General features: G+C 37.0%; 1 protein-coding gene across 38 annotated transcripts in view; it reads left to right on the forward strand.

The window, feature by feature from the left end:
* Positions 1-12,939, forward strand: part of CAST (calpastatin) — a 112,411-nt gene that overhangs the window by 23,031 nt on the left and 76,441 nt on the right. For all 38 annotated transcript variants that reach the window (XM_063604539.1, XM_063604540.1, XM_034960274.4 and 35 more), the window contains exon 3: positions 10,541-10,612. In XM_063604539.1, the coding sequence (XP_063460609.1) occupies positions 10,541-10,612 (72 nt within the window). The remainder of the gene's footprint in view (positions 1-10,540; positions 10,613-12,939) is intronic.

Genomic DNA, 12,939 nt, shown 5'->3' on the forward strand with positions numbered 1-12,939 from the left:
TTCCAGAAATAACATGTTTAAAGTTAACTTTTTTTATTCTTCAGACTTTCTTAGCTTCTCAAAAATAATGGGATGACTGGTTCAAAAGGGACAATAACCTGAAATCATACCCATAGCAAGATATCTGTCTTATCTAAGGACTGAATATGTATGATTCTTATCGTAATGTCAATATTATTTTTCCACATAACAAAATACATAATGGCTTGTACATTATAAAAATAGTTCATTTGTGAGAGCAAAATCTCATGGCAAATTTACATCGTAAAGTCTTTTATTTTCAAGTATCATTATTACAGAATGCTTAGTAAATGTGTAGAGCATTGTATTAGTACCAAAACAAATTTAAAACTCTCTGTTTCTCATTTTTCAGGATATGACATGAGATAATGCAGTGATTATCAACTTTTTTTGTGCCTAAGAATCACCTGGGGATGGTATGAGAAATTCGGACTCCTAGGCTCCATCTCCAGAGACTGATTTAGATCTAAGGTGGGCCCAAGGAATCAGTATTTTTGCCAATCACTCCAGGTGATTCTTCTCTTATGCCAGTGGTCTTTTGAGCACATTTTGAGTAACACTGAAATAATTCTTGTGGAGTGCATAGCATGGTGCGTAGCACACATAAACATTGATTTCTTTATTTCTTTTTTCTTTCTTTTTTTTTCTTTTTCAAATGACCTCTCTTTTTCCCCCCTGACCAACTCACTCTGCCATATTGTGGGAATACAGTAGAGCACACTAAGAGAGCTGCAGTTTCAGAGTCAGTGGACCTTGTGGGAGGCTTTGGTTGGAGGGATCAGTTACTGATCCTATTTCTTCCCACTTCTCCCGGGACCTTGTCCTTTAGATCTTTTGATTATTCCTTTTTTTTTTTTCACTCTTTATTTCATGACTCCTCTTTAGACTACATATTAGCTCAATCTTCATCATAAACTGTTTTAAAGCAATTCCTTTGAAACTGCTCAAGCTCCAATTCCATCTCTGCCTCTAACCCTCACTACCAAAATTCCTGGTTAAAATTATTGAAGAAAAGAGTGTAGAGAGAGAAGAGAGAGAAACTAAAATCAAGTGTTGATAAATGCCTACATGTAGAAAGTGGGAAGGATAACTCAAGTCAAAGAAGCAGCAAGCAAAGGGGTAGAGGAAGCTGGGTGCTCCCTGTCATCAGTGTGGGGGGTGCAGGAAGAAGTGGAGGGTCAGTAGGGCTGAAATGCTGATATTTCCAGAGGGATAGGGGCTGAGGCAAGGTCCTGATTGGAGACTGGGATAGTATCAGTTCTCTTCCAAGCTGTTTTTGTGGAGTAATAGAAGGTTTCCATTGTACTGTGATTATGATTGAGAGGGTGCTGAGTATGTGGAGATTCTGCATGGTAGATTCTTCTTCCAATGTATGTAGATTTATGTAAAGAACAGCAGATAAAGCAATGAAAAATGAAGTCAGTGTTTACTTACACAAAAAGAGATAAGTTCTGTAAGGAAAAAAATATTCATGTTACTTGTTAAACAATAGTAAGGCAGACTTCATTCCAGACCATTGCTATAGGTGTAGGGACCACTGCAAGGGAATTTTGCAGTAAGAGGGGAGAAATTATAGGGGTGGCTGGTTTTTCCAAGAATTGACTCCATAGCCAACCTTAATTTTAACAATCTAATTCCATGTACATCATTCTCAAATATTGCATTCTATTATAGTTATTCAAGGCCTTGGTAGTATTTAGCTCCAAATATAATGAAGAAAAGTGGGGATTTATAGTTAGGAGCAGGGCCAGGGATCGTTGGATGGAAAATTAAAAGGAAACATCAGGGATAAGGCGGATTCTGGGAAAAGTGACCTATAGGATTCTTGCTTAAGGCCAGCGGGTGATCAGATCTCACCTGGCCGATGGTGGAGGATGAGGGGACTTGATCGGATAGCAAGAATGGAGGATTCTGACTAAAGTAGCCTGTCAGTATTCTTGCTATGAGTGGGTAGTGCAGAGATGAACGTGGAAGTCCAACAATGAGGCCTAATTGAAAAAGAGCTCAGAGGAGCCTGATTAGAATTTAGTCAAGGAGAGAATCTTTGTCAGTGTGACTGAGACACTTCACATGTTACAGATGTCTTGGATTGTTTGGTACTGTTCTCTGCCAGTTGTTTATTGATAAATGAATTCATTTATTAATTAAGAAACATCAAATAAGAAAGATGTTGTTTGGAAAGAACTAACAAGTGAATTCTAAAAATTTGTTTGTCTTAATCATTACGATTCTAGACCTCCTAGTTTGTTATTCACATTAAAGTTGGTATTTTTGGGCTCTCTCTTTTGCACATCAAGCCTCTCATTCAAAGGATCTAATTCAAGCTTAAGGACCAGAATTTTTGGACTTTAGTACCATTCTAGAAATATATCATTCTAAAATCTGAAATCTACAATTTTGAAGAAAACTATTTATAGGAAACTGAGAGCTAAAACAATCTTATAATAACATCCCATTTTTGGTTTCACTTAGTACTTAAGATAAAAATTGCTTCTCTGAATATAATTTTGTCACTTTTTTTCCTGTGTACTTTCTTAATACAGCAAGTAGACTCAGTAAAATCTGATACAGTATACTTATTTCACTAGTGAAATTGAAAGCTGAATGACTGGCGAATTTAAAAGATAATGAGGGTTCTTACTACCAGCGCCAATAAGAAAGGTTAGACATTTGTTAAACGTGATATGGTGCTATCTGCCTGCATGTTAACCATATAGTTCAGGGGACACCCAGTGGTTAAAAGTAGGTAATTCCTTGCTGTGGTACAGTGTTAAAAAATTATGGAAAAATATATTTCTTGGCTCAGCAGTGATCACACATTGTTGATTTTTTCTTTCTGAATGAGTACATGTTAGGATGTGTGTGTGTTTTTGAGAAAATGTTTGGTCTTGACTTTATATATAAATTTTCTTTGAATAATAAAAACTCACCAACAATTTTGAAAATGTTAGAAATATGATTAAACTTTTCCTTTAATTAAAACAAATTAGAAATGTGGAACAAGTGACTGCGTCATAAATAAGAAAAGCCTTTTTGACCCAGAAATCCCAATTCTAAGAATGTATTCCAAGTATATAATCAGAGGTGTACATGATGACTTACTTATATCCAACGATATTTATCATAGCTTTATTTATAATAACAACAAACTAAGAAGGAAACACCTGTATGGAAGTGAAGTAAAATCATAGCACTGATATACTGACGAAGGCATTTTTAATACTGTGTTTTGAAAAACATTTAATGACAGGCAAAAATGCTTATATTAGGTAAAAATCTTTCTAAATGTAAGATTACAATTCTATTCATATAACATACTTATAATATGTTATCATGTGCATATTTTTGTATTTGTATAAAAATAGGAAAAAACTGAAATTAGTTGTTTTGGATGACAGGATTTTAAGTAATTATTATTTCTTCTTCCTACTTTTTTTAAATCTTAAATGTATTTATTAAACCAGAAGAAAAAGAACAATAAGAAGCATAGATAATAAAAGAGTAAGATAAGAGTGTTTTACCAATGACCAGAAAAGTACCCATGCATGTATCTGCTTAGACCTTAAAGAGAGAAGTGCTGTGTATTTGAGTTTTTTTAATTTGGGGCCCCTAAGAGATACTTTCAGAGCAAGGCTGCTGCTGCTGTGTGTGTGTATATGAGTGTGTATGTTTTGTGTGCTTGTGTGTAGGGGTGGGGGCACACACACATGTGTTTGAGTAGAAAAGCACCTCTTAAATACAGACAGAAAATAAGAACAAAGACAACTTGGAGGGCAAGAATACTGAAATATTTTTAGTTCATATTCTCTTTGGAATCTGATGAAACTGTGATCTTTTCTCTGAAAGCTACACACATGTACGAATACAAAAAATACTCTCCAAAATGTTACATACAATTTAAAGAGGTTTATATGCACACACTATCCCCACCCTTGTAGGGACAATCTTATCAAGTAGATACCTTTAGGAGGCACTATGTTATAGTATTTTCCTAGGTGGCTTGCTGATGTCTGAAATTCTACCATTAACAATTTCCTTAATCTTTCATTGCCTTTTTCTGCATCTTGTTTTAAACTGTAGGTATTTCTAGTTAATATATTCACTATTAATGCCCTTGTGAGAACTAGTTTGGCAGGAAAGGAAGAGAATACCGTAAGCAATTTTTTTGTGTGTAGATTCTGTAAAGGTAGTAGAGCACCAGAGATCATTTGATGAAAATAGCTAACACTTAAATAGGCATTATATACACATGCAAATACATGTGTGCACACATAAGCACACACATGCGCCTTATGGCAACCCCATTCTCCTGATAAGGAAATTGAGGCACAGCTTGATTAAATAACCTATCTAAGGCCACACAGTTATTTAATATTAGAACCCAGAATTGAAATCACTTTCCAGAGTCTGTGCTTTTAACTAGTATCTGATACTCATCATAAAATTACTTATATTATGAAGTCTACCTTATAGATGGAGGCCAACTCCATAGACTTTCTTACTTCTATTGTCATTTTTTTGTTATTCACTTTTCTACTCCTTCATTTCCCTCTTTCTTCCTTGTGTGATGCCTTCTTTTCATTCAAGATTATATAGCAAGTTCAGTCATTCCAGTTCCCATGATGTAGGTATAGCTATTTTCCCTTTGTAGGTAGGAGATGAGGCTCTGAGGGAAGCAGAGGCAGAGCCCTAGAAGAGTAGCATTTTCCTGACTCCTGGTCAGTGCAGCAACCTCAGGACTAAAAAGACTTGAGCTGGACTACCTTGAGGGGTTCCACTTGAGATGACACACGGAAACTGAGTAATCAGAAAAAAGAACAACAACAACAAGCAACTCACTGGAGTGTGCTCACCATAGTGGGTGTTATTAAGGGCCTAGAACATGGGACATTTCATTCAGTATGTGAATTTATTTATTTATCTATTTTTTTTGAGATGGGGTCTTGCTCTGTCGCCCAGGCTGGAATGCAATGGTGCGATCTTGGCTCACTGCAACCTCCATCTCCCAGGTTCAAGCGATTCTCCTACCTCAGCCTCCCAAGTAGCTGGGGTTACAGACATGTGCCATCACGCCCAGCTAGTTTTTATTTTTAGTAGAGATGGGGTTTCACTATGTTGGCCAGGTTGGTCTCGAACTCCTGACCTCAGGTGATCCACCTGCCTCTGCCTGCCAGAGTGCTAGGATTACAGGCATAAACCACTGCACCTGGCCTCAGTATGTGAATTTCTATGTAATATTATGAGTTAATGGTAAGGCTTATTCATTATGACTTAGTGTTTTTTAGAGCCAGCATATTGTATTTACTGCTTTGCACTTGCAGTAGCACACATTTATACTTCTTTTGGTAATAAAAGCAATTTGTACTTATTTGGTCACCACTTAAACTATGGTGTTAAAAGAACATTTGTAAATAAGAGTCAGAGTTTTATAATTGCTAGTGTTGGAGAATCTGTCTACACTTTTGAAAGACAATCTTTTTCTTGACACTGTTTTCAAATAAAGCATGTATTTTCATGTAGAAACACAAGACTTCTGCCATTTTATAGGACAACTACTAAGTTATGGAGTAGATTCTTAACAAATATGTCAAAACTTACATATTTTAATGAGAGTTTTTATCCTGAAAAATACATTTCAAGAAGTCTAAGAAATGTGTTGTTATGCAATTTTATCATTGTGGAAATGCCAGAGTGTACTTACACAAACCTAGATGGTAGATACAGCTTTATTTGTATATAGTTTTTCATATAGAAAACTAAATGTCTCAGCATCATGACCAAATATTAGTCATTTCCCCTACTTGATCTGCAATGCCAATATCATGTGCCATACATCAAGTTTCTGTATATGCTCCATTATAATCTTATGGGACCACTGTTCCATATACAGAAAATGCAGTCTGTTGTTGAGTGAAACGCCCTTATTCAGCACATGACTACATAGATTTATTATATCACAATATTGCATACTCTAAAAGCTGATCTGGTCCAACCTAACAAAGCTTGAAAGCAAATCTCAAAAAAATCAAACTGTTTCCAAGTAACTTAACAGTATCCCATTATTAGAATCATGAGCTAGTTCTAAGGAAAAAATTACATTTTTCTATCCCATAAAAGGTTATTATTTTTTATAATTGTATACATAATAAAACTCATAGAAAATTTTCAGCATCCACTAAGTCTTCTCATGTGTACCAACCAGACCCACTGGGGTTGCCCTGCGGAGGTCAGTCTGTTCCATTGCTACCTGGGCAAGGACTTTGGGCCTCTCCCTTTAGAGCCAGGATTTTCAACCTGTGGGTCACAGTCCTCAGGATATGTTGTAACTCATTTAACCCTCAAAATCGCCTTCCTAGGTATGAGCAGAGTTATTCACCCTGCTCAGAAAACTGGTGTTGAGAAATGTTCAGAAACTTGCCTAAGATCTCATAGCTGGCATTTGGTGGAACAGGACTCCTGCTATATAAATCATAAGATAGGACCATTATCCTAGAGAATGTGGTGCCTTTCTTCACAGAGTCATGAAGTCTCAGGGTAAAACATGTGGCTTCACTCAGGGAGCCTTTTCTAAGATTTTAAGTGACAGTGACACAGCAACTCTTTGCCTGGCTCTTGGAACTTCATTGTTATTTTGAAAATTTTAAAGACTCGAGTTCTGATTGACTCAGTAAAAAAATTTTTCTCTGAACTACAATAGATATACAAAAAAGTATGCAACTAATTCTTTTCATGCCTTCTTGCAACAGATGGTGCAATATCATATAAAAATGAGCTTGTTTTGAGAGTTTCTACTTACTGTGAGTAGATGAATTCTTTCCTCAGGGTGGATCCAGCCCTATCACTAGTTAGTGAGTATGCAGATCTAGTGAGCTAAGAGATCTGTTCAGGGCAGGGTAGAATTTCTAAGGACTGATGCTGATGTTAAGGAGTATAAGTGTGAAGAGATACCAACAAAACTAAGCACAAGGTGACATGAAGCCAGAGGACGTTGAAAACCTTGCACCTGGAGGCAAGGGAGGACTCAGGGGGTCAGGTAGTAACCTGAGAAGACTAGGAAGCAAACCAGATCCTGGAAGAAACTGATGATCCCAAACTCATGTGACTATAGGGCTATTCTGACCCCACATCACTTCAGAATAAATATTTGATCCTGCATTTTGTTTCATCTCATACCATACATGCCTGTACCCAGCATGCTTTGGCTGCACTGGCTTCTTTCTGCTCCTTCTGCTTACCAAGCCCATTCTTACCTCAGGGCCCTTGCACGTGCTGCCCTGTCTACCTAGAATGCCTCCTTTCCCTCATCCCATATATACACGATTGGTTTCCACACAGCAGTCAGGTGTTAGTCAAATGTCACTTCCTCATCCATCCTGTCTGAAGCAACCCTGAGCCAATCACTCTCTGTTACCTCATCCCATCTCACAGTCTGTTCAGGACTCACCATTCTCTGAAGTCATCTTGTTTTTTTGTTGACTTACTTAAAGGCTGAGTCTTTCTACTGGAATGTAAGTGCCACGAGGGCAGGGGCTTTTTCTGTTTAATTGGTCATTATATCCCCATTGCCTAGAATAGGACCAGGCTCATAGTTTTCCCAATGAATGAATGAACAAATGAATATGTGAAGTCAGACACAAATGAAGAAAGGGGGCCAAAACAACATGTAATTGAACTCTGATTACCAATCTGAAAGTAAGGAGTCTGCTCTGTATATGGGTGCATTTCAAGGCTTTTGCATTGTATTTTCAGTGCCAGATGTCAACAAAGGGCTTAATAAATACTTGTTAGATAAAAATTTAATGAAAGATGATTTTACATATTCCAGTCTCACTTCAGCTGAACTACATTGGTCCTTTGTGGACTAAGTAATCCAGGCAGCTCTGAGAGCAAGCCAGTCTTTAGGGGAACAGATCATACCCACAAGAAAGTTGAGGGAGCCTCTGTTAAGTTAAAAAACATTTCGTTTATTAGTAAGTCATTTTCAGCATATATATTAAGTTTAAACAGTCATTATTTTTAACTTAATAGTTTCATCACGCCAAAATACAAATTTTTAAATTCTCATTAGCAGATCCTAATTGGCATATTGTAAGTAGTGGAATCCATTTATAGACTTTAAGTATGTGGGCTTTGATGTAGCGAATGGAATCTGTAATTAGCCCAGGATTGGAACATGGCCTTCCTCAATTGTAGCTAAGATCAAAAGCTAATAGCTGGAGTTTGGGACAGCTGTGTCACATTGAAAACGGACCTAACCTCCTTCAGTTTCCTCACTGGAAAATGAGAGGTTGAGATAGGTAATGAAGTTGAAATGGATAATGCTACTGCTGTATTCTTGTCTTTATGTCTTATGTCCAGTCTTTTACACAGAATCCATTTGTACATTAAGGTTGTCAGAAGCTATTTGTTATTATTTGTGATAATTTAAAAAAGACTAGCAATCTGGATAAAATGTAGGTTATCCCCTCCTTTTACCATCTCACATATCACACCTGCATCACTAGCTTCTTAGCAGCCTCTTTTGTTTTTATCACATTTATCTAGGTTTTTTTTCTTTCCTTGGTTCATGGTAGTAAGTGTATGCTTGGGAGAGACTATTTATTCTACAGATGATGCCTGGGAGCCTGAACTCCTGCAAATGCCTGTGAGGCCCCCTAGAGTGGTTGGTGAGTGGACACATAGAGATTGTGCTTTGAGGACAGCAAACTAAGTTTTGACTTTGGGGCATGCTAAGGCAAAATTTACCCTGAAGGGAAAGAAGACTTCAGTTCAAACTTCCATGGCATGCATTTTCAATAAATTAGAAAATATAAATTTGGCTAAATATTTCTTCTAAATATTAAAGAATGAAACCAAATTATTCTCAATTATACATATAAAATATTTGTTGCATAGACATAGAACACTTTAATGTGTTATATGCTAGCTAATTTATGCATTATCTTGCCTTGTGTATTCAATATTTACAGTACATTATTCACACTTTATTGACCTTGGAGCATATCACCATTTTACATTATAAAGCTTTATACTTGGCCAGGCACGGTGGCTCACGCCTGTAATCCCAGCACTTTGGGAGGCTGAGGCAGGCAGATCACGAGGTCAGGAGATCGAGACCATTCTGGCTAACACGCTGAAACCCTACTAAATATACAAAAAATTAGCTGGGCGTGGTGGCATGTGCCTGTAATCCCAGGTACTCAGGAGGCTGAGGCAGGAGAATTGCTTGAACCCAGGAGGCGGAGGTTGCGGTGAGCCGAGATCGCACCACTGCACTCCAGCCTGGGTGACAGAGCGAGACTCCGTCTCAAAAAAACAAACAAACAAACAAACAAAAAAACTTTATGTGCTTGCTTCTTTGAAATATAGATATTCATAAGAAAGAGAAAGAGATACAGGATATGAAGGTCTTGTTGAGGAAGCAACTGTGTATTTTACTTTTCCTTTTTCCCCCATTTATTTTCTTTTTCTCAATTAAAATAGTTACATAAGAAAACACAAAAAAGCCCAAGAAGGATTTTTTAAAAATTACTCTTCACACCATCAGAAAATAACCTCATATGACCTTAAAGGATCATACTAAACATACTATTTTATAATTTAACTTTTCTTCGTATAAAATATGAATAATATGTTTTTATTTAATGAAGTGTTTTTCTAGGACATGATTTTTAATAACCAGATGATATTTCATCCTATGGCTCTCCCATAACATAACCCCCTATTATGGGATGCAGTATAGGTAGGTAAGAGATTGGAGTCTGGAGCAGATATCCTGCCTTTTACTAACTGTCACCATGGCCAAGTAATTTATTCCTTCTGTTCCTCAGTCCCCTCACCCATAAAGTGGAGATAACAATAGTATTAGGTTTATATTGGTTTATCTTGTTACTCATGGTATTTAAAACACTTAGAGTACTTAGCATAACGTTCTGAGAGGCTTTATTCTTGAAGCATTTTATCCTATTATTATCTATAATTCTATTATTCTAATAGAATAATTACCCGGCACACCATAGTACTTAATAAACATTCATTATTATAGATATTGTTTTCAGCTTTTTTAGGTTATAGTACTGTGATCAATATCTTTGTAGAAAAATACTTTTTCTCTTCTCTTACTTCCCTAAGATACATTTTTACAAGTAGAATAGCGTCTTTGATACATATTTCTAAATCACCCTGCATAGACATTGTAACATTGTATACTCTCTATGGCACTGTAAGGGTGAGTGATGTTTTTGGAAGTACATGAGAACTGCCTCAGTGAGTTTTGCATTTCTCCAAAATCACTGAATATTGAACAATTGAGACTTATTCAACTTACTCTTCATTTCAATATTTGTATCATCTTCAGGCAAAGTTACGAAAAATTCAAAGCATATGTTTACTTTGGGTGTGTTTCAAATATTAGTCGGATTTTTGCTTGAGAAAATATTTGTATTGATATGTAAGTTTGCATTTGACGACATTGGTAAGGTGTTTTCCCCCATTGAAACTAATATTTTCTATTTTCAAGAAAAAAGCAGCAAGCCTCGGCAGCAGTCAATCCTCCAGAACCTATGCTGGTGGAACAGCCTCGGCCACCAAGGTCAGTGATTTCCTGAACACGAAAAGACCCCTACTGTATTCTACAGGGATATCATTAGTGGGTGGGGCCTGTAGGAATGGCAAACAGTGTCCTAATATCACTGAAGGTTTTTTAACAAAGTATCATTTCTGTGCTAGAAGAGAGAATATAATTTCTTAATAATGATGTGAATGATTTAAAACATAGTAAAACCATTTATTGTATAAATCTTCTTGGCATATAATAAGCATTAAATAAAGATTAATTATTATGATGACTATCTGCAGATAATATTAAACTTTTGAACATACTGTGAGTAAAAACATAGTGCTCCCACTTTAGAAAATAATTCATATCCTCCTCATGGGCATTAACCACACCAGGCGTGCTGCTAAGTGCTTTATGTAATTATATCACATAACCCCCTCACAATCTTCTTCTTATTCCTTTATACCTGAGGAAACCAGAGCTCAAGGAGGTTAAGTAACCTTGACAAGCTCACAACACCAGTAAGATGGAGATAGGGCTTGAACCCGGGTTTCTTGTCAAGAGGTCTTTGACAATGCTGGGTCTTATAAACTCCATCTAAGCAATTTTTGGTAATATAACCCTTCAAAGTTTTGCAACTTATAAAAATCACTGAAACCTCACCTTTCGAGGCAAGAAAATGGCCAGGCACAGTGGCTTATGCCTGTAATCGCAGCACTTTGGGAGGCTGAGGCAGGAGGATCACCAGGAGGATCACTTGAGCCCAGGAGTTCGTGACCAGCTTGAGCAACATAGTAAGACCCTTTCTCTCCTAAAAAAAAAAAAAAAATTAAAAATTAGCCAGGCTTGGTGGTGTGTGCCTATAGTTCCAGCTACTCAGATGGCTGAGGTTGGAGGATCACTTAAGTCTGGGAGGTCGAGGCTGCAGTGAACTGTGACAGTGCCACTGCACTCCAGCCTGGGCAATAGAACAAGACTCTGTCTCAAAAATAAAAAGAAAGTATAATTTTATAATTTTAGCTAGTAATTTTTGATAAATAAAATTGTTTTGGGAGTCCACGGTGGGCAGATCACGAGGTCAGAAGTTCAAGACCAGCCTGGCCAAGATGGTGAAACCCCATCTCTACTAAAAATACAAAAATTAGCTGGGCATGGTGCGTGGTGGCGCACACCTATAGTCCCAGCTACTCGGGAGGCTGAGGCAGGAGAATGGCTTGAACCTGGGAGGCACAGGTTGCAGTGAGCCAAGATAGCGCCACTGCACTCCAGCCTTGTAACAAAGTGAGACGCTGTCTCAAAAAAAAGAAAAAAAAAGTTGTTATATTCAACCCATTTCAACTTTGTGGTCTCTTAGTATGTCCAAGATTATCTAAAACCTCAACCTATGTTTCAGGAGTATCTATACAACTATTTAACATAAGCTTTTTTTTTTCTTTAAAACTGGTGGCTATCTTATGAAAGTCAGACTTTCTCATAGATGTCACTTGCTCAGAAGAGTTAGTATTTTAGTGTCACTCAGAGTTCTGACTGCTCTCCAAGTCCCCGATGGTGCCCAAACCAATAATCAGCTGAGAAGCTCTAACGCTAAATACCATGCCACTTTAAGACCCGTGCCTTTTAAAGACCTTTTCAAAGCTCTCTTCTACCAGTCAATAAAAATGTAAAAATCATTGAAAGACCATGAATCGTAAATACCGGGAGTTAATTAACATTTAGAACCAACATAAATTCAAAACTGAGGTCTGCTCTTTGTTAGCCATTCTTTACTGCTGCTGGAGACACCACAGCATTCACTGATGGTCACTGGGTGAGAGTTGCTTACACAAACAAATATGAGTTTGGATTTCCTCTTTGCCACTATTATTTGTCCAGTCCCACTGAGCTTCAGTTTCTTCATCTGTAAAATGAGGGTTGGACTTCTCTTGTCAGAGCTGTTGAGAGCCTTAAATGAAAGAAAATAAATACTAACACTTAGGCCTGGCCCTGGCATTTAGTAGGTGCTGGGAAAATGGACCTCTCCTGTGATTGATCATGTTAATCTTCATATTCTGTTATTTCCAGGTCTCCAAATAAAAGAGAGTCTTCAACTAAAAAAGATTAACTTTTATTGTTATTAGGACTTGTATTTAGCATACACTTAAATTATGCCACTAAAAATGATACACACCTCATTAGCAAAACACCCACCCAGTGAGATTTAGTGAGTTATTTGTAAATGTTCCCACACTTGCTATTATCTAAACTTTTGAAGGTTTAGTACATTGTGGAAAACCACACCCAGTTTTTTCTTGAACGTAATCATAAGAATCAGACCCTTTCCATGTTTTTTTTTTAACGTAGAAGTTACCCTATTTTTCTGA

This window comes from Pan paniscus, chromosome 4, assembly GCF_029289425.2.
Source record: "Pan paniscus chromosome 4, NHGRI_mPanPan1-v2.0_pri, whole genome shotgun sequence".
Classification (NCBI taxonomy): domain Eukaryota; kingdom Metazoa; phylum Chordata; class Mammalia; order Primates; family Hominidae; genus Pan; species Pan paniscus.